At 34.9% G+C, this 22444-nt stretch overlaps 3 protein-coding genes across 3 annotated transcripts; 1 reads left to right on the top strand and 2 right to left on the bottom strand.

Moving 5' to 3' along the window:
* The first annotated feature begins 703 nt into the window (after positions 1–703).
* LOC121769766 (phosphate transporter PHO1 homolog 9-like) lies at positions 704–4175 on the top strand. Its single transcript, XM_042166519.1, has 13 exons — positions 704–1306; positions 1351–1628; positions 1738–1786; positions 1886–1957; positions 2030–2159; positions 2322–2442; positions 2551–2809; positions 2891–2995; positions 3087–3131; positions 3219–3371; positions 3453–3743; positions 3839–3975; positions 4082–4175. The coding sequence occupies exons 1-13, from the start codon at positions 704–706 to the stop codon at positions 4173–4175; spliced, it is 2337 nt and encodes a 778-aa protein (XP_042022453.1).
* A 455-nt stretch (positions 4176–4630) lies between these two features.
* LOC121770854 (SPX domain-containing protein 4-like) lies at positions 4631–7649 on the bottom strand. The gene is made up of 3 exons (XM_042167633.1): positions 6988–7649; positions 5482–5647; positions 4631–5386 (listed from the first exon to the last, which is right to left on the bottom strand). The coding sequence occupies exons 1-3, from the start codon at positions 7231–7233 to the stop codon at positions 4917–4919; spliced, it is 882 nt and encodes a 293-aa protein (XP_042023567.1). The 5' UTR covers positions 7234–7649; the 3' UTR covers positions 4631–4916.
* Positions 7650–10423: 2774 nt separating this feature from the next.
* LOC121769894 (cystathionine gamma-synthase 1, chloroplastic-like) lies at positions 10424–14286 on the bottom strand. The gene is made up of 11 exons (XM_042166671.1): positions 13725–14286; positions 13192–13295; positions 12874–12947; positions 12594–12762; positions 12286–12345; positions 11999–12202; positions 11814–11900; positions 11513–11620; positions 11100–11195; positions 10888–11006; positions 10424–10800 (listed from the first exon to the last, which is right to left on the bottom strand). Exons 1-11 carry the CDS (start codon positions 14194–14196, stop codon positions 10677–10679), a joined length of 1617 nt encoding a protein of 538 aa, XP_042022605.1. The 5' UTR covers positions 14197–14286; the 3' UTR covers positions 10424–10676.
* Between the last annotated feature and the right edge of the window lie 8158 nt (positions 14287–22444).

Here is a 22444-nt window from a genome sequence, read left to right as displayed (position 1 = left end):
AATTCAATATGTAACCGAATGCTCACCTCGAAATGATCAGCGACGCCATGGCAAGATGTGAGCACACAATTTCTTTGAACATTTGTTACATTTTTTCAGTCCTTAACATTGTAAATTAATCGTGTTACTCTTTCATACTCTCTTTATCAACTTGTACTCTCACTTTATTATTTTGATCCATCTCAAACCAATTATATTACTTTTTATTTTAGGTAAGAATTGTGATATTTAATTAATATATTAAAGTTAATTAAGTGTATTTACTAGTCTCTCATTACATTTGAAATAGTATTAATTTAATTACATTAAAAAATCAATCACAAATTTAAATAATATTAATTTAATTACATTAAAAAATCAATCACAAATTTAACAAAAAAATTACCTTAATCATATGGTATAAAATTCGATCTTAGGACTTGAACAAAAAAACAATACTTAGAAGATAAAATAATAAGCGTATTACTTCTTGAAATTATCATAAAGAAAAAATGCATGTTCCAATTTTTTCAAAATATATCTCTCAATAAAAAACAGGTCATTGATTCTCCAACAGAAATAAACGGAGCAAATTACGCGCGCAAAAGAAAACACACACACCAAATCACATATCCCTCTCTCCTTCATTGATTTGAATCAATCTCCATTGCCCTCTCTCCTTGTTCAATGAATCAACAATTAATCCAACAGAGATCACGGAAAGATGAAGTTCGGGAGGGAGCTAGCTTCCCAAATGGTCCAGGAATGGCAGGCAGCATACGTCGACTACCAAGGCCTCAAAAAGCTCCTCAAAAGCCATGTCACATTAGGGAATGACCCCGAGCTGTCGTCGTCGTCGTCGTCGCCGCTGCCGCCGGAGGTGTCACAATCGCGGTCACTGAAGAGGAGGATCACATTGTACAGAGCCTTCAGCGGCTTCAACAACCTCAGGGGATCCCCGAAGAAGGCCGACGAAGAGGTCATTCTAGTGAGCTCCGTGCAGCAGGAAGGATCCGATCGGAACTATTACCAGACGATGTTCCTCCGCTCGTCCGACGAGGGCGGCGAGATCGAGGTCGAGTTCTTCAGGAAGCTCGATGAAGAATTCAACAAGGTGGTGAAATTTTACTCGGAGAAGGTCGAGCAAGTGAAGGCGGAGGCGGATGTGTTTACTAAACAAATGAATGCCCTAATTGCTTTGAGGATTATAGTCGATAAGCCTTCCACGGAACTAGGTCAGATTTGGAGAATTTTAGGGCTTATGTGGTTTTGGGGATTCATTCATAATGCACAAGTTGATTGCGCTCATCTTATACAGAAACGTAATGTTGATGCTGTTGTGAGGTTTGGTTTGGTTTTGATCTTATGTAGGTGGATCGCAGTTGGATTCAAGAGGTTGAGATGAGCTCCGAAGGCGATGATGTGATGGCTAAGAGAAACAAGGATTTTAAGCCTGCTTCTTTGGATGTGTTGGATCATGTAAAGATCAACGTCGAACCGGATGCTCCAGCTTCAACCTTGAGAAATATGGTTGGGAGTTCCAAATCGGATTTATCGTACAGCAAGGATGAGCTGACCAAGGCGGAAATGCAACTGAGACACGCCTTGACTGAATTTTACCAGCAGCTAAGGTTGCTCAAAAGCTACTGGTAAGGAAATGTTTTATCCAATATGAATCGAATGAGTTTGTTTTACTACGTTTTACTTTTGTGGTGGTGAATTGGAGTAGACTTAGATAAAGGTGAATTGGTTTTGCAGTTTCATGAATGTTCTTACCTTCTCCAAGATAATGAAGAAGTACGACAAGGTATACATACGTATATACTGCTGGCTTGCTTCAATGTTGACATGTGGGTCTTTATGTTTGTCGTTGCTGTTGCTGAAACTCGGAGTTGTTTTGTTTCAGATCACCTCGAGGAGCGCTTCATCAGCTTATTTACAGACGGTGGACAAATCTTGTCTTGGCACCTCTGACGAGGTTTGTGTTCTGAGATGCGTTGTTTTTACTCTCACGAGGTTTTGCATTTTAAACCCTGTCCCGTTTTAATAGGTGAACAGGATCATGGCAAGAATAGAAGCTACATTCGTCAAGTACTTTGCAAATGGAAATCGTAGGAAAGGGATGAAATCTTTGAAGCCGGGGCATAAAAGGGACAAGCACAGAACAACGTTCTTCCTTGGTAAGCTTGATATGATCCTAATAAAATATCTAATATGCAAACTTGGGACTGGTTTTATCTTCTGGCAGTTCATTAGTTTGATAAAAAGATTGAAGTCTCTCTAAGAACAAGTACTCTTTGATTTTAACTGTTTGGCTAAGGTGAAATATTTGTTGTCATTAGGTCTGTTTACTGGTTGCTCGATAGCACTTGTTGCCGCCATTATGGTCAGTCTGCATGTTCGTGCTCTCCTGGATCCGGAGGAACGGACAAAATACATGGAATCCATATTTCAACTCTATAGGTACCTTTTTAGCCATTTTCAAAACATTAAAACCATAATCACTTTCCTTTTTTTCATTTCTATGTTGTTAATAAAAAATTTCAATAGCTATAATCTTTTTGAATGCAGCTTGTTTGGTTTCATTGTCCTGCACATGCTCATGTATGGTGTAGACACGTTTCTCTGGAGGCGATATCGGGTGAACTACCCCTTTATATTTGGATTCAGACCTGGAACAGAACTAGGCTTTAGAGAAATCTTCCTCCTTGCTTCTGGCCTATCAGTACTCTCATTGGTAGCCGTGCTTTCAAACCTCGACATGGAGATGGATCCAGATACAAAAGAATATAGTACTCTAACGGAATTGGTTCCGTTAACCTTGGTCCTTGTATGATCCTTTTTACTTGAAGGGTCATACATGTGTCGATTTGTCGTGGTGCGGATTAACTCATGGATGTTTCACTTACAGGTTGTGTTTATGATAACCTTCTGCCCGTTCAACATAATATATCGTTCAAGCCGTTATTTTCTCATACGCTGTGTATGGCATTGTCTTTGTGCTCCACTTTACAAGGTACTTAAAAGCACTTATACAAATAGACAGGACATGAAGAAACTGAGAAAATGTACCTCGATTCTCACTTCTTGTCTTCCTGTTTATGTAGGTCACTCTTCCTGATTTCTTCTTGGCCGATCAGCTAACAAGTCACGTGTGTAACCATCCTCAAAAAAATCATAATTAAGAATATTGAATTTGAACTTAGAACTAGTCTTGCTTGTGATATATTTACTTTCAGGTGCAAAGTCTCAGAGGTTTGCTCTTTTATGGCTACTACTACTTTTTTGGAGATTTCACAACACGGTCAAATGGGTTCCTGACGAAGAGCAAATACTATCATATTATGTACATTGTTGTTGCCATCATCCCGTACTGGTCGCGTTTTCTTCAGGTAATGAGTTGAAACTATAAAAGATTCATGTCAGCCATCTTCATTTATTTCACTTAAACCCTGTTGCTTACATTAATTCAGTGCCTTCGACGCTTAATTGAGGAGAAAGATAACAATCAAGCTGTGAATGCCTTTAAGTATTTCTCAACAGTTGTGGCGCTTGTGATGAGGACAATATTTAGTCAAAAGAAAAAGGCACCTAGCGCCATGTTTTGGAAAATCATGGCAACATCAACGTCGGGATTTACAACCATCTTCAACACATATTGGGATATTGTCGTTGATTGGGGCCTTATGCAAAGGAATTCAAGAAATCCATGGCTGAGAGACAAGCTGCTGATTTCTAACAAGGCTGTATACTTTGTTGCCATTGTGAGTACCCTACTATGATCTCTTTTGTTATGTTTATATTGTTTGCAATATGCAAAAGTTGCAGTTTTGAATGTTCCAATGTACTTGAATTGCAGGTAGTAAACATGCTTCTGAGGCTAGTATGGATGCAGCTAGTTCTTGATTTTCAAATTTCGTTCCTCCATCCAAAGGGTATGGTTGCACTCATTGCCTGCTTAGAGATCCTGCGTCGTGGCATGTGGAACTTCTTTAGGTTTGTTCATGAGCCTCATCTCCTAAAGTTCTACAAACACAACCTAAAGCCTAAAACTAGTGGAGACATAATGGATTGAACAAATAGACTTGTTTGATTTGGACAGGGTGGAGAATGAACACTTCAACAACGTTGGAAAATATCGAGCTTTCAAGACAGTGCCACTGCCGTTTCACTATGAAGATGAGAAGATCATGTGATAGAATATTAATTTTTTGCTTTCTTTCAAATTCTATAAAATCGAAAGAGATGTACAGACAAATTTCGTTATTGTCTGTCGTGTGTAGAAATCTTCATGCGATCGAGATTGTCTGTTGTGTGTAGAAATCTTCATGCGATCGAGATAATAGTACTCGATAAATTTTGTGTACAGTTTAGAGCTCTAAATGAACGTAAGTTTAATCAAATTTGTACTTCTTTCAAGTTTATTAATCTTTCCTATTTTTATTAATCAGTTTCTTTATCATAATTTGGAGTTACACTTCAAATCATATGAAAGATACGACAGATAAGTGAATACAGATAAAATTACATCAAAACATAATGCCGTGTTGAAAATTCAAAATAATAGTGATTAAGAAAATTTGTCGACGAATACATATCAAAATGTTGATTAATAAGTCAATCAAGCTGTTATTGATTTGATAAAAAAAAATTCGAAAACTAAAGAACAGACTTTTATAAACATCTAAAAGATTTTTAAAACGAAATGTCACAATTTTACATTTTTGTTTCTGCAAGGATAACGACAATCGGCAATATGATTTTATTACAAGTGATAAAGACGACGACAACAACAACATAGGATTTGATGAACACGGAAAAGAGCATTGTATCAGCAGCTTTATTGTAGTACTGTATTATTTAAAGAAATCGGCTGCATGATATACACACATATCATTTCAGAGAAGGATCAACTTGAAACCAGAAAGGTTCGAAATTTAACAAAGGGAAGAGACATCTTCATCTTCATCTTCATCTTCATCTTCATCTTCATCTTCATCTTCATCCTCCATAGATGAGTTGCAGGGCGAGTTTTCAGCAGTAACAGCACCAGTGCTGTCATCATCCTTGCCCCTAAACAGATACAACACGGACAAGCTGTTGTACGTGGAGCTTGGCTTTTTCAGTTCCTCTATAGTGTTTATCGTAGCCATGGTGCTTCGATACACATCCCCAGTCTCTTTTAGGAGCAACAGTGTCTCCAAGGAGGCATTATTAGTGCTCATGTGCTTGTCCACCACTTCTGCTCTACGTGGAAACAAAACCTCAAGATTGGCCTCACAATCGTGAACTAACCTTGTTAGAGGCTCAGTTTTGAAGAAGGGCTGGTGAAAGGCAAGCAGAGTGAAAGGCATACTTAGCATTGCCCCAGTGCGCTTATCATATTTCTTCAATATCTTTATAAGGCCTAGCAGAAGATACACGAGGCGTTTCATCATCAACCATCATACTTCTAAGTCTAATAAGTTATAAGCTTATATGGGAGGGAAGCTGTTTCTTTACCTGCAAAGTTGAGGAAGCTGTAGCTAATCAGAAGAATCATCTCACCATGGATCACAACCAAGTCCTTGTGTATCTTAGTCATATACTCGCTAAATTCAGACTCTGAGGAGAACATATCATGGTATGGTTCTCCAGTATTCACTTGCTTGATGGCCTCATTAAGGGCCTGAGACCAGCATCAGATGATAATCAGAAACGACATTGGTTGATCCAAAACATGATGTTGTCATCAAAGCAACTATGCATGTACCACAGAAGTGACAGTTCATAGGGACAAGTAATCATCTTCTAAAAATAACCATGAACCTAACGAGCTTAAAATATGAACCATGACGTTCATGACATCGTTTTGTTACTTCTGTATACACAGTGTAAAGAGGACTATTCTAGCTCAGAAAGAGAGCACCAGTTTAGTTCATGACATGGAGTTTTGGCAGTTTCAACATTTAATTTCCTACTTTAGACATCATTCCTTTTTAGCCAAATCTTGCGGCGGTATCTGAGAGCATATACTCTCTCCTGACAACCAAAATCTATCATACCTTTTTTCTCTCATGCTGATTGCTGAGATCCTTACAATCAATAAAAGTTACACCACATGAACTGAGCATTATTTATCTTTGCACTCTTTTTGGTAGGAAATTAGCATGGTGTAAAGCATTTATTATTAAAAAAATAGATTGACACATCAAGACATTTAAAGACGTGAATTATTGATAGTTTAAAATAAATAAATCCCCTAAATCAGAATATACCCCGAAGATCCTTTAAACCATCCATCATAGGGTGATGTCCTCATCTCCACTTTGAATGCTGAATACAATAGATCATGTTTTTTCCTCAGCACTACTCTATTATTAAGTGTCAACATCCATCACTAGAAGATAATTACTCCAACCATACCTCACTCAATCTCATACAGCTCCTACAAGTACCGTCTCTATCTAGCTTTCATATGCCTACAGTAAGCTTCATCCCACACTAATCTAACCCTATAACATGATTGTATAAATACAATGGTATAATGGTATTACATAATGGCTAAATTTCCTTCTTTTGTAGGAGTATGGTTTTTCCTTGCAGGTTCGGTTTCTGGTTTGAGAAAGGCTCGACGATTTCTACGTGGACAAGGAGAGGAGCCTCAGGCTAACTAGTTTCAAAATAAGTAAATTCTTGAATCTCTTCACCACCATCTTCATGCACACTCACCTCCACTCATTAGTAACTAACTATAAGGGGAAAAACACATTTTTTGTTGATAAATATAAAGAAATACATGAGTCTTTTGTGATCATGATTTTCCTTTTTTCAATCGCTCATGTTTCCTACTTTAGTTCATAAACTAGAATCAAATAGTACATCCTTTTCTTATCCCTTTTCTATTTTTTCCTCTGTTTTGTTCTAATCAGGCATCAAACTTCAATTGAACATGAAACAGTAAAACTAAACTTGGGGAATGGAATGAAATTTCTGAAAATAAAACAACTCCATAAATAAATCAAATACCTCAGAGCGGATGATGAGATCCTCCTCCATCTCGACGTAGAAATCGTTGAACTTTTCAATTTCCCCAGTAAGAGCCGCCACAAACCAGACTTGAAACTCCGGCATCGGCATCCTCACCGGCAGAACTCCGGCTGCCGGCGCGATATTATTCAGCAGCTTCTTCAACAGCTTGTATCGCAGATACTTGTCCCTCCATCCCGGTAGGGTTTTCTCCAAGTGAATCCCAAATTCCCTCCCAAATTTCATCCTCCCTCTGCGTGCGATCTCGATGTCTCAGATCAATTTTCGCTCCGGAATGCAATCCGATCTGGAATAGGATTTGCGCGATCATGCCGCCTATTTATTCAAATCAGATCATGCGAAGACAGGCGCAGAGGTTGAAGGCGTGTTGGAATATTCCATTGCAGTCTTGTGATTTATTGGTCGAGGAGATGATTGAATTGTGAAGTAAGATTATTTTAACAAAGAAGCAAGAATTCAACTTTGAGATCATAAAGATTGAAGAATATGCTTACGAAGGAATGGGATTTGAAGGGGAATATGCGCTACAAAATCCCTAATTCAGTTTGGTTGTATAGAAAAACGTTGTTTGTAGTCTTGGTTTCAGTTAATTGGATTTATCATAGGCGAATACATTTTGGTGATTTACTTTATGCACATTTTTGTTTCTATCAAAATGTGATTAGTTGGATTTTGGGATGGCAACGAAATACTCCCTCCGTCTCGGACTACTTGCACTTATTTCCTTTCTGGGCGTCCCAAGTTATTTGCACTCTTTCCATTTTTAGTAAAAATTATCACCTACCGGCGCAATTGTTGACTTTGCTATACACTCTTCCTTAATCTCCGTGCCGAAAAGGAAATGTGCGAGTAGTCCGGGACGGAGGGAGTATATGCTCCAAATAAAAGTGAAAGTGTTGGTTGGGTTTAATGGGTTGGGCTAGGAATTGGCTTGGACACTTGGTTAGGCTAATGAGTAATGGGCTTAGTTTTGATTGGGCTTGCAGGTTTACCTGATGAATTTTTTCATGCAATCGCTATAAATTGCCTTTTTTTTCATCAAAAGAAATGCAATGGTGAGAACATCAATCAACACAAAACTTGTAAGATAGGTAGTGGGATACCACCTTCTTTTATCACTAAAGTTTATCTTCCGATAAAAAAGGCATCTTTGATACACTAATTATAATAACCTAAATAGCTGAAAACTTAGTTGAGTTTTTTGCAGTGTGAAGAAGAAGAAGAAAGAAATGTATGTATATATTCCTGTTGGCTAAAAGGAAAGATCTTGAGTGGAACCCATTGTGTTGGTTGTCGAATTGTTGTTTGTTCAAAGAAAGCAGTCTTCTGATGAGGAATCGGAATAAACCACGGACATACTTTTATACCATCCAAATATCACACGATGGCCCCATTTTCACTTCATGCTCATGCTATATATAATCACCATCTTCACAACCAATTTACTCAAACTCAACTTCTCTAGATCACTCACTTATCACACAATTAATATAATGTTCGATTTCTCCATCGGGTCAGAAATGCTCGACGGTTTCTACGTTGACAAGGAGAACTTGTTCATTCTTCATGCATTCTAATCTTGCCGACGTAGAAATCGTTGAACTTTTCTATTTCCCCGGTATCATGAATCGCAATTAATACTCTTCAGCAGCTTGCATCGCAACAATTTGAGTTTTCCTGTTTGGTCTGTATCAGATCGAGCAAAGAAATGTTTAGTGGAGTTGTTCACATAGATTTCTTTATGTTAGTATTATACTCGTAATGATGTATTTTTACCTTATATAGGACAAAAACAGAGATAAGACAAAGCCCAAGTCAAGAACAAGCTCAAAGAGAGGGGGAAAAAAAACTCAGGCAGATTGTCCGGTTTGAGACAGAACGCTCAACTTGACCGAGTGACTTTGTGCCAGTTTGGGACAGAATCCCCAACCCGACCGGGTGGCTTTGTGCTAAGTATCCTACCATATTGGCTGAACTGTCCAGTCTGGCTAGAGTGTTATTACATCCAAGGACTTTTTTTTTTACCATGGACTATTTTAATGCCAAATTGATAAAGCTGAAATCAGACAAAAAAAATGACCCAAGTATTATTAGTGAAAATGACTCAAGTATTATTACTCCCTCAGTCTCATTAGTATGAGATTATATTCCTTTTTGGACCGTCTCACTAGAGTTGAGTCATTTTTTTTTATAAAATACAACACTTAAATTTCTCTTGGTTTACTATCTCATAGTACTTTATTTTCTAACTTACTTTATTTTCACTCTATTTAGCTTATTAAATATTTATTTCTCAATTTCTATGGCGAAAAGAAATGTTACAACACTAATGAGGCAGAACGAGTATTGTTTTAGTGGTTGATATACATGTAGTTTAACTTTTTTATATGGACTCTAAATAATTACCAGAGTTTAACAAAAGAAATATAGGAATGAGTGATGCACATAAAAAGAAAAAAGAATCACTATATGAATATGTTATACTACTATATACTCCAATATTTATATAATGCTCTCTTTGGCTCAATCAGACACATAATCGATTTAAAGAACTCCAACCGCTTCAGACACATGCCAATGACAAGATAATAGCTTATATTGTAGTCGGCAGATGACCCTGAGTTTGATAGTCGGTACCTTACCAGTTGAAACTCCGTTGAAAATGAATGGTTCAAATCATTGTTAGAGCCGAAAATAGCATGAAAGGATTTTCTAATTAATTCACAAATTATAGTCAACATCTGCTTTGATAATGATAGTCGGATCGGATGTAAGCCTATTTATTTGCTGGGGTATGTGTCTCTCCATGCTAAAGAGGGTGTAAGCATATTCCAGTATAGATCCAACGAAAAAGATACTACCTCCGTTCCCCTAAAATTTGTCTCACTTTGACCTGGCACGGGTTTTAAGAAATGTATGGAAAGTTAGTTGAAAAAGTTAGCGGATTGTGAGACCTACTTTTATATATTAGTTTTATAATAAAATGTGAATATGAATGAGTTAGTGGAATATGAGGTCCATTACAAAAAATGATAAAAAATGAAATGAGATAAATTTTGAAAGACGGACGAAAATGGAAAAATGTGACAAACTTTCAGGGACAGAGCTAGTACTATTGTTTAATAGTAATGGAGTAAGTATTATTTTGAAAATGGTTATTGCAGAATATTTGGCTAGTTGTGGTGCTGATAAAGAAGGAATTCTAGTGAGAGACCGCCAGTTCGCTCGGTCCCAAAATAATTTGATTCACATACTTTATTAAAACATTTATAAAAGAAACATTTCTTATTTTAGCAAAAAGTTGACTACTGTATTAATTATACATGTTTTATTTTCTCTATACTCACCAAGCACTATTTTCTTAATTCTTACTATGTCCAAAACAAAAGGCACACAAAAATTTGGACAATAGGAATATATAACCGCGGTGATTATATCACACGAGAGAGTTTATTACTAATATAATGAACAACAATCTTCGGGTGAACATATAGAGCTACATCAGCATTACATTACACCACAAAATAAAAGGGGGGGAAAACTCAAGTATCTCTAAACCATGAGCACTGAGAAGTTGAAGGTTCCAATTGAAATCGAAGCCGGAGACGAAAACAAGGTAGAAAGACAGACCAAAATAAAAAAAGACAATCAGCAGCAGAGCAGACGCCTTATATCATCTCCAGAGCCTGAAGAATGTCAGATTTGAGGTCTTCAAAGTCCTCCACTCCAAAGCTGAAGCGAACCAGGTTGTCCAAGATACCATACTTAGCCCTCTCTGACTGGGGAAGATCCCTATTTCAAATAATATTTGGTGTAATGGTCAGCTAACATCGATAATAAACCTTTACTGGACTTTATTCAGATAAGCCGAGTACATACCAGTATGACATTATAGCAGGTTGATCGACAATGCTTTCACAACCTCCAAATGAAGGGGCGATGTATGGAATCTTCAGTGAATCAATAAATTTAGCAGTTTTGTGCAGATCCCCATCAACCTGATTCCATTCGAATTTCAGATGAATTTTTTTAACTTTCAAGGAGAAAGATTGAATAGAGAAGCCTTTAGCTGTATAAATTTATCCACTGACCTCGAAACTAACCACTCCACCAAAACCAGTCATTTGCTTCTTGGCAAGATGGTGTTCTGGATGACTAGCTAAGCCTGGGTAATAAACACACCTGATCTGCAATTCGTTTCAGTCAAACATTATACATTTATGTACCAACCATAGTAGATAGCAAAACAAATAAAGAATTTCCTTGTAAGCTTAACCAAATACTTTCATCGATACATAACTGACTTTCAAAAACTTGACTGGCAGGGCTCATCAAAACATGATGATCAAACTACGACCCAAAAGGCCAAGAGAAAAACTAGAGAAACACGATGATCAGAGGATTAGCTCATCTTTACCAATTTAGGGGGTAAATGAAATAAAATTACAAATGAAAAGATTCTTAAACTTCAAAGCTGAAGAAATTTTTTTAGCTCAATGATTACCTTGGGATGTGCCTCTAAAATCTCGGCCATCCTTTGTGCTGTCGAGTTATGTTGCTGTACACGAAGATGCAGCGTTTTCATTCCTCTGATGATCAGATATGCAGCATTCTGGTCAAGAAAAGAAAAGTTAGACAATACCACTTATAGCATAAGCTCAAAATGCTAAAGCTGCAAAATGATTGATTGAAGATAATTCAGCAAGTTCATCCACTTCAGCAGAATCTTAAGTACAAATGAAGCAAGCTAAACACGAAAAAACACTCATGATGTACAAGGCATTGGTTTTATGTAATTAACTCACAGGATTAAGAGCACCGCCAAGTACATGATGCAAGTTACGAACAACAGAGACCAATTTTTCAGGACCACTGATTGTCCCTGCAAGGACCTGTATATAGTGTTGCTAATTAATAATGAGGCATATAGTGTTTGGAATCTTAATGTAATTGATGTGTGTAAAGAATGTGAGAGAAAAAACTGGCATACATCATTATGACCAGCAATGTATTTAGTTGCAGAGTGTACAACAAGATCAGCGCCTAGAGCCAAGGCTTTCTGGTTCAAAGGAGTGGCAAATGTCCCATCCACACAAACCAGGGCTCCTTTGTCATGGCAAAGCTTCGAGACTCGCTCAATATCAACACATCGCAAGAATGGATTTGTTGGAGACTCCGTAAAGAAAATTGAGACCTGCAAAGAAAGTTAAATACTAATGAAGAATCGAAATTTCAACCAAATCATAATGTAAAAGGAAATTTATATTAAACACCAACATTGTTCTTCTCTAAAGCCGACTCCAGACCTCCAATATCAGCAGGATCAATGACAGTGGCCTGCATTTTGTTATCATGGAAGGAAGAAGATTAGGCATCTCAGGAGTTGGATCCAGATTCCGTCTACAACTGTTCAATAACACACTCATGCAAAATAATTAGATATTGGGACATTCATGCTCAAGGACTTACATACAGTGTACTTCAAAGTCCCAATAACTCATTTTTGCACGATGGTTATACAGTGAACAGACTGACATATTGGTAAAAGGAATCAAACACAGATAATTGGATTAGAAAGAACATACAGTGATTCCCATTTTGGGAAGAAAGTTCTCAATAAAAATCCTAGTCTTCCGATAACAGTCAGTTGTAGTCACTAAGTGCCCACCAGCAGGAACAAGTGCCATCAACATGACAGTGCTAACACACATTCCAGATGCCATCAGAAGTGTGGTTTCAGCCCCTTCCAGTGCACTGGTACATTTTCATGAAATTAAATGAAGCCACTTGTGAGTGCATTCATGTAAGTTATCTTATACTCCTACTCCTCTATTAGTAAAAGAAAGGAAAGGTGATCACACTGACCTTATCTTTTCCTCTGCAACAAGAGTAGTATAATTCCCATAGCGTCCATATTCAAAACTGGTAGCTCTTTTTTCCTGTTAAGAGAACAAAGTTTAGATTGCAACTAAGGTAGGTTTTAACTGAACTAAGTAATCACAAATTATAATCAGGTTTACACAATCCTTTCCCCCTGGCAATTTACTCTGCTGATCTATGCTACATCATACATGTTCCGATTGAAGTTTACATCAAGGAAATGTACACGATCTTTTATATGAGATCAAATATTTGTCTATTAAACAAACAAGGTAGCTTTAACAATGAAACAGTTGAATATACCTTAAAGTCAATGAGATCAGCAGTCTTCTTAAAGAAATATGCAGATGTATTAACTACTGGAGTAGTGATTGCATCAGTAACAATGGCGCGGCCCAATCTTTCACCTGAACAAATCAGTAAAGACACAATAATTAGAAGAATAGAGAGGTCGTTTGTGAGTTATACTAAAGCTGCACAAATTCAGAAACTTACTAAGTGAACAAAACCTTTAATTAGCAAGAAAAACAAACAAAAGAAACTAAGACACTTGTATTGTTATCTTGCACTTACACTTCAGACCGCACACAATTAAAATCACTTTATTCAACAGCTGAACTAGATAGAATATACATTGACCACGAACGCGCCAATCCGAGTTTCAGATCCGGAAAAGTGATAAAGGTTTAGGTAATAACTTTATTATAAATACACAGAAATTCAGCCTCATATAACTCCGCATCATTTAAAGCTATCCCAACCTCTAAATAAAGTACTACTAAACAGATATGACAAATCAAACAGGATGGAATAAACCCGAATCGGTACTAACATACCAGCATGAATCGCAACGCTTCCATCCGAGTTCAAAAATGAAGCGTATTTATGCTTAGGCGAATCGTCAATCTGGACGTTTTCGCCTTCACAGCACGGATCCTTCGCATGAAGGACCCCATTCGCAGCACCGGTCTCAACCGGTGCTGCAGCGGCGGCGGCGGCTGCGTCAACAGCCGTAGCCGCCGGGGTGGGAGCCGGCGCGCCATGGTTGTTCGACCAAGATGCCGCGACGATTTGTGCGACGCCAATGTTGCTGCAATTTCTCCGCGACTTGACGCTCAGCTGGCGCACGAAATTCGGAGGAAACTTGAGGATCGGCGACGAGAGGCCGTACCCTCCGGCGGCACCGCGGAGGACCGCGGATTTGGATCCAGCAGAGTAACCGGCTGAAGGAATCTCCGGCAGGGAGAAATCGGGATCGGAGCGGCACTCGAACGACGGAAATGCCCTAGCGAAGCTCGAAACGGCCATTAGGTTTAGGGTTTGGTGAAGGATTCGAAATTGAAAGAAAAAGAGCCAATTTTGGGGACTGAATAGAGTTCACAAATTCTCTCTCCTCTCTCTCCGATTATATAGCCCTCCGATAAAGATTCCACAATGGATTTGGATGTTGTACATTTTCATTTTTAATTTTGAGGCAACATCATTTTTTTTGAAGAACTTTGCCAAAATATCATTTTAGATCCGTTAACTTTGAAAATATTATTTTAGATCCGTGAACTTTGAGTTAGTATCATTTGAGGTATTTTTTACTATTTCCAAATTTTTTTGGACGAAAATACCCTCAATACCTTAACGTGTATATATATTTTTAATAAATTTATCATATACTCATATTTTTTTATAAATATCTTTACAATATATTTTTGACAAATTTTCTAAATATAATTTGACCTTAAATATTATCACTTAATTTTGTGACATGCAAGTAAAATTGCTTCTTCAATTTTTTATACTAGTCAAAAACATATTTATTACAGTACTATGTTAGTACTTTTTAAAAATCTATATAATTGATTTTTTTTTATTTAATTTTAGCTGATATTTATATTTAACTGATATATGTAATTTATTTAATTTGATAATTTAGCTGATATTTATATTTAACTAAATTATTAAAATTAATTTATTTGAATATTCTTATCTAAAATCAAATTAAGAAAATGAAATTTACATATTGACTTTTTCTTTTTTCTTACTATTTTGTAAGAAAAAGATGCATTAAGTTAAATGTTGTGTTAAATATGCTAATTTCATTTGGACTAATATTTCATAGGATGAGTTTCAACACGATTCAAAAATAATAAATCTTAAAAATACATAATTTAGATTAGAGAAAGATAATACAAGTGATTATGTCGACATGACCCGAGGGCCCAAGATTGGTGGGGAGTGAAAGACATGCCTCATAACATTAAAAAAGAATAATATAAATTAAACCACATAGTAGAATTCAAGAATTAAAGCCCAATTTGTCGCCATAAAAAATTGAAACCGTTTCTACTCGTAATGGCGACGCATCTTTCATTTTGGGCATTCGCCGCCAGCCATACATTACATGTATAAAGGTAGACGCAAATTGCCAAATATTTGCTTGGCTCTATTAAAAATAAAAATGTTAATAAAACTTTAAATTATGAACGCCCAAAATTGCCAAAAAAAAACTTTATGCAGCCTTTTGGAATGTTTCACATATTCAAAATCTAATTTTTTATGTATACATAGCTAGTATACTAAAAAAATAAGGTTTTTTTGAATTCGAACTCCTGGTATACGAGAACAATAACCTATACTCCATATAACCAGCAATATTATGTTATTTGTGATATTTTGAAGTTCTTTATTGTCACAAATAGTGAAAGGCAACTAGCAGTTTGTCAATTAATAATTTTGACCATATACAATGGACATTTCAGTGGCATACAATTATTATGATAGCGATGTTATTTCATATTGCCCTACTTGCTCATATTTCTCACATTAAAAAAAGTTGTACTAATAATTAGGAGAAAAAATTACAAAGTGACCTATAAAGAAGCTCACCGTTATCTATAAATCTATACTACTTAAAAGTGGCAGTTGGTTGAAGTTACTATATTACCCTTTTTGGCGGAAAATGATAAACCGTCGTGTAATTACTTTTTTTTCTTTTATATTTGTTGCAATTTCTGGATTACTATAATTTATGATGTTTTAGAAAAAAAGTTGTCTGCACATATGATACTGTGAAAACGTGATAAACAAGATGTATTCCATTTCCCCAATGCTGGTATTGAGTGTATTTTCTTTATTATTTCATTAGTCCAAATGTGCAAGGAAATAAAATCACACTATTAGTATTATGATTATATAACTAAGAAATAATGATAATGAATCTTAATTTCATAGATCTTATCTCATGCACCTGAACTCCTTAGTGAAGATTAAAAAAAGGGAAGGGGAAGACCATCAGATCACAAATTTAGAACATGAAAAATGTTAGAATTGTTTTGATTGCTGCAATATAACTAAAAAATTTAGATCACAAATTTATGATTATATAACTAAAAAATGTTAGAATTGTTTTGATTGCTGCAATATACATTCTTACTATTTTGGTAAAAGATCTTATTGGGCTTCCTTTTTTTCTTGTGATATCTCCCTTTTTGTTGCATTATTTCTGCACATATGTGGAGTTTATAGTTATTGGTTGCTGTACAAAATCAATATACTAAGTGTTTCTGTTAGAATTGTTTTGATTGCTGTAATATACTATATTCTTACCATTTTGATCAAAGATCTTCTTGGGCTCCCTTTCCTTTCACTGATATCTCCCCTTTTGTAGCATTTCCCTTGAACATATATGGAGTTTATAGTTATTGTATAGTTATTGTTGCAGTACAAAATCAGTACACTAACTGTTTCTATTAGAGTTTGATTACTGCAATATACATTCTTACCACTTTGGTAAAAGATCTTCTTGGGCTTCCTCTTCTTTCGCTGATATCTCCCCTTTTGTAGCATTTTTCCAGCACATAGATGGAGTTTATAGTTATTGTTGTAGTACAAAATCAGTACACTAACTGTTTCTATCACACTTATTTTGATTGCAGTAATGTACATTCTTACCATTTTGGAAAAAAATCTTCTTGACCTCCTTTTTGTCACTGATGTCTCTCCTTTTCTCAAATGGCTTTATCTGTACCTTTCTGTAGCAATTTATACCTCTATGCAAAGGACTGTAACATTATATTTACTATTTTTGGAAATGATCTTGCTGATGTATATATATTATTTAGTTTAGATTTTTGTCTATATTTCTTAGTAGAAAAAAAGTTGATTTCTTTTATATTTTAGGTTTCTCATAAATCAGGTGGTATCTACTCTTGTGAATGAGAATATGAATGATTGGTATGTTGAAGGATCTGAACTTCCTTTTGTAGCTGAGGTTAATGAAGTATTTCAATTTAGTGTTTGTGTTTTTTCCTTAACATGTCCTGCAATTGTTTTAACTGTTTTGTAACTTAATTTCAATATTATTATAGGTTTCTCAGAATGTTTTTAAAACTCCCGATCTCTCCACTACTACTATTGAGAAAGGCCATGAATGGGTTGTTGAAGGCTCTCTGAAGAGATGTTTGGATTGGGAATCTGAAGTATGTGATGATGTGAGAGAGGTTCAACTCAAAAAGAAAGAGAAAGTTGGTGATCTTAATTAGGAGCGAAGTCAGAAGTGGCTTCTAAAGCCATCTATAAAAAATGAAGGTCTTCCTCCAAAGACTGAAACTTGAAAGTAGCCTTGAGTTGTCGTGATAAGTTGTGATTATAGGTTATAAATAACCAAACAAAAGATAAGATTATAACATAACTTTAATTCACAAATAAATATGACAACCGAAAAAAGATAAACACCATTTTTCTATTTTGGTATATTTTTCAATATACCAACCATTTTTATTAGAATTTGTGCTGCATCTCATCTACTATTATACTTTAGACACGAGCGTAATATTTCCGTTAATATAGTTTTTTTTGTAACCAAAATGTTAATCCCTGTACCTTCACAAGCACAAATAAGAATATTAATCAAAACTGCCCGCACGGGCTTAACTCAGTTGGTTCCTGGGTGGTAGATTGTCCCTAAGCAGACAGGATCGAATGCTGGCAGCCGCAGTGTGGGAGTTTCACCACTGTGGTGGCTCCTTGTGTGCTGGTTACCAGTGTAAGTTCCTCCCACCTAATGGGCCGCTGAGGTACCGTGTTTGAACCCCTCCATAGCGATGTCGGGCCGGGTTATGGGGTCGCCTGGGGTGAGCGAATCACCTTTTGTCCCTAAGAATATTAATCAAAACTGAAACATCTTCTCAAACAAATGGACTCATCTCCGGGCAGGGCAATCTTATCTAAAATTAGAAAGCCCAGCCCATAAATAGCTTGGGCCCGTAACCTATAAATAGAACGACTTCACTATAAATACCGAACCTCTCAATCGAATTTCACTCCACCGCATCGCCTTCCTATTCTGTTGAAAAATATATATATTTCCAGAAGCCGATATTTAACGTGCATATAGTTAAGATTTTGGGATCCGCTTTGCAGCCTGAATCGATTCATTTCTTTATATTTTTGCTGCCTGTAAAGCCCGAATATTTTTTTTTCAAATTTTGAATTTCTTTTCCTTTCTATTTCGTTGCGTATGAGTTTGATGAAGAACTTGATTGTGTTCGGATTCAATCAATCGGATCTGGTAATTGATCTGATAAACTTTTTGCTTGACACAAGTGAATCTGGGTCTTTGTTAATCGTAATTATTTAACCATTTGTTTAATACTTACCATTAGTATTTGTTTAGCGAACTAACTGTTGTTTTGAATTAAAATGAGTAACATAACAATTACATAGATTGCTAACAGTTTGAAATGATGTTATACATGCTGTTAGATTAAAAAGAAAAATATTTTCAATTCCAATAAATTCAACCTGTCAATTCTATGTACTAATAATATACTCCACTTTAATGACAATTGCGATTTTTGGCGATTATACTTAGTTTTAATGTGAAATTAATAAGTAAGGAGAAAAATAGGGAGTTTTAAATAGAAAAATTAATAAAATCATGATAATGGTGAATTGAGTGATTAAAATTCCCATAAATCGAAGAAAGATTGATTTTTGTGGAACTGGATCAAAATGATTGAAAAAGAGTGAAAAAAAGGAAGACTATTTTTAATGAAAAAAATATCAAAATTTTTGGGACAGAATAATTAGGAATATCAATTTTCCTCAAATCAAATTTTGGGCTTTTTTTTGTTGTTGTTGGGATATAGTTTTTTACTATCTATCCTAGAAATATTGTTGCAAGGATGCCTCATTATATAATTTTTGTGAGTGAAGGATGGATATAGTATTGGGCTCAATAATTGTTTAATCTTTTTTTAAAGTATATGGGTCAAATGATGGATAATGAACAATATGTTTGTTCTAATGTAGATAAGTAAGTTAAACAATTTTTTTAATTGAATTAGCGATACTAGAATGTCGTTTTGATAACAAAGTAATGATGTTTTGATAACAAAGCAATGATGTAAGTAATGAATTTTTGATCACCAAGCAATATATTTTATGTAGTACTATATATTAAGATTTTAGAGCCCGAATAAGTATGATAGTTTTTTCCTCACAAATCATTTAATATGATACGTGTAACGTGCTATTTATTTTGATATTAAGTCACAGCTTTTCTTCTGTTGTTATAGAAACTCAACATTAAATAACTTTATTTAGTGCATAATATTCAAATCTCCACGTTACTTGGAAGCCTGCCCATAAAGCTCCCTATTACCACAAGCCACAAAATGTCATTATTATTTGAGAGTTTGATGTCATCAATATATATTTTTGTTATTTGGATTAGTAATCTCGTTTTGGATAAGACGACATTTTATTTAACAATTGATTAAGTTGCTTCGCCTTTAAATTGGTATAGAATATATGAAATTTGGCTTTATATACAATCTTAGTGTCATGCATGATCATAAAATAATTAAGTACTAGTATATTTTTATAAAATTTTAGAGTATCTAAAAAATACTACTACTAGAAATTAACCCCCCCCCCCCTTTTTTTTCCTTTGGGCATTAAATGTTAGTGTCATTTATTATGACAGGCTGTGTATGAAGTTAAGTATGGTGAAATAAGAACCACATTTTTGGTTTGAGATTATAGATCTCAACAATTGTTATTTTTAATGTCATTTACTTTGATAAATAAAATAAATGGATCACATGCCTGTCAATTCATAAATTCATTTCTACTATTTCCATCACATGCTTGTTGGCCGGAAAATTTGTTTTTAAAAATTGTGTTGAGTAAATAATTTAGCCATTCTTTAAAGGTGCACGCTTTGATTTATAATAGTATGAATAAATTTATACTCTATGTCTTTATATTGATTATAATAAAAAATAAAAATTTATGAAAAATAGTCTCTTTTACTGTATAATGGATACAACTATTTGTAATGGAGTACTTATTTCAAGAACAAAAAGAAAAGGATATGGAATTAAATCTAGAATTTAATGAATGTTTGAAGACAAAAGGTGAGGGACCTTCATGCCATTTGTCAAATTTCTATAAGGACACATGATTGTTTTTACCTTTGAAAGCAAAAATAAAAGTAACCATTAAAAGTTTGGTCCTCTCACAATTAAATCCTATGATGGCAATCTAAATACAGTTATTAATTTGTTGATATTTATATACACACATATGCCCTATCTCACATTTACTATTTGCTCTTTTGGAGTTTTTTTACTCTTTTTTTTATGTATAATTATTAAGCAAATAGGCCAACCTCTTCTTTTTTCATTTAATTTTATTTAATTTTGTGATGTGCTTGGCTTTCCAAATGTTTAACTACTTATTAAATGCTTGAAAGTAATGTGTCATCAAGATACTGTTTTCTGTTATCATTGGAGGCTATGTTTTCATAGTATCATTTTTAATTATATCGGTGCACAATAACAATATTGTTAAACCCAAAATTCAGAGAGAGAGAGAGAGAAAGTAATAATGAAAGAGATATATATTAATCTTGCTATTTCTCTTACATATCTGACTACAATTTAGTAGAAATTATCATATCAGATCAAAGGACAATTTCATGTTTATGTAATATTGTTAAAGTAGTGATTACAACTAATTAGCTGGATAGCTAAGTTTGGCTTAATTAAGCATTAATAGCATCAAACAAAACTTGTTTATCAATTATTAAAGTCTTGATTGTATATGTTTTTACTGATAATATATATGTTTTTTCATGTTAAATTTGGACAGTCTACACGAGTGGTTTGTCTTATATATGTGAGACAATATATATTAGCTTTAATTATTGTTTTTGAGAGTTTTGGTTTAATTATTGTTGATTATAAATCCATAAAATTGACGTCGCTGCCGAAATATTAATTAATAAATATCGAAACTGTTTTTGTGCTATTCCATTTCTAGTTTCAAGCAGACCTTTTTTATGGGTTGATGATAGTAGTATGAAAATTACTAATGCATTAATGTCGTGGGCCCTATCGACTTATTGCTTGATAATGTTTTGATATAATGAACTGATCATTTTCTGGGTTCGAATTTTCATTAGGAATAAGATTATAAATGGGACAAATATTGTATCCCCAGTGTAATATCAGAAACTTCTAGGTCTAGAATGTATTTTTAATGAGGTTTTGTGAAAATGATTTTACACGTGAAACTATGAATCGGTGCATAATTAAGTATTAGTATTACTACTACTTTTACTACTATTTATGTATTTATGTTCATTAAATGAATGGTACGTGTAAATTTAATTCTTCACGGTCTAATTAAGGTGATTCATGAGGCACTCATTAATCATTTGAAATCCAAAACAAAAGCCTACATTTCACACCCGATTCTGATTTAATTGCAATTTATTTAAATAACTAAATCTAGTCACCCCAAAAAAAATTTAGCTATGCATAAGTGACATTTTGCAACTATCTAAGCATCGTTTATCAACAAATAAGCTCTCCGTCCTCTTATAGTACATGCGTTTCATTTTCAGCACCCATTTTAAGAAAAATGATAGTAATAAGCTCTCTCACTTTATTTTCTCTTCATTTTAACTATTTATCAGTATTGTTTTTTCAAAATGAATGCTCAAAATAAAACAACTCTATTACAAGGGGGACAGAGGGAGTACTACCCAAATATGAATAATAAAAATCATTCTCTTGATATATGTAGTCGTATTAAATGCATAGTTTATGTAATATGCAAACAAATTTAAAAAGTGAAACTGAGCGAATTAGAAGATGAAAAAGAGACGGCTGCATTTTTACAATGATCCATCTCTCAGACTAACTGACGGTTATCTTCAGAGATCAACACAAGTCTTTTCAACATATTTTTGTCACCATTCACACGTTCCCTTATAAACTTTTCAAAGGTCATATCCATCTCAAGTTCACGCAACCATACAGTTCTTATGAGATGAATGTTGAAAAAAGAAGATGTATCTTGTTGGTATAAGTAGCACTAGTTCCCCAATGTTATTTTGGTGCATGTGGTCTTTTGAATAGTACTCATTTTTTTTAAAATTAACTCCTATACGAAGGAGGAAATTACAAATGATGTCAAGAGGGTCCGAACTCGGCACCTCATACAATAATGTCTAAACTCCTTGCCGCTAGGACAAAGGCTCTAGACATTA

Source organism: Salvia splendens, chromosome 16 (genome assembly GCF_004379255.2).
Source record: "Salvia splendens isolate huo1 chromosome 16, SspV2, whole genome shotgun sequence".
NCBI classification, from domain to species: Eukaryota; Viridiplantae; Streptophyta; class Magnoliopsida; order Lamiales; family Lamiaceae; genus Salvia; species Salvia splendens.
Note: the sequence above shows the minus strand (reverse complement) of the source record. Positions and strands in the feature narration are given on the sequence as shown.

Excerpts from the sequence above, each read along its gene's own strand:
- LOC121769766 (XM_042166519.1), top strand. The coding sequence starts at position 704 with ATGAAGTTCGGGAGGGAGCTAGCTTCCCAAATGGTCCAGGAATGGCAG. Across the intron at positions 1,958-2,029 it reads GTCTTGGCACCTCTGACGAG|GTGAACAGGATCATGGCAAG; the intron begins GTTTGTGTTCTG and ends CCGTTTTAATAG. Across the intron at positions 3,132-3,218 it reads CCGATCAGCTAACAAGTCAC|GTGCAAAGTCTCAGAGGTTT; the intron begins GTGTGTAACCAT and ends ATTTACTTTCAG.
- LOC121769894 (XM_042166671.1), bottom strand. The coding sequence starts at position 14,196 with ATGGCCGTTTCGAGCTTCGCTAGGGCATTTCCGTCGTTCGAGTGCCGC. Across the intron at positions 12,763-12,873 it reads GTTGCAGAGGAAAAGATAAG|TGCACTGGAAGGGGCTGAAA; the intron begins GTCAGTGTGATC and ends AAAATGTACCAG. Across the intron at positions 11,901-11,998 it reads ACATTGCTGGTCATAATGAT|GTCCTTGCAGGGACAATCAG; the intron begins GTATGCCAGTTT and ends CACTATATACAG.
- LOC121770854 (XM_042167633.1), bottom strand. The coding sequence starts at position 7,233 with ATGAAATTTGGGAGGGAATTTGGGATTCACTTGGAGAAAACCCTACCG. Across the intron at positions 5,648-6,987 it reads ATCTCATCATCCGCTCTGAG|GCCCTTAATGAGGCCATCAA; the intron begins GTATTTGATTTA and ends TGCTGGTCTCAG. Across the intron at positions 5,387-5,481 it reads CAGCTTCCTCAACTTTGCAG|GCCTTATAAAGATATTGAAG; the intron begins GTAAAGAAACAG and ends ATCTTCTGCTAG.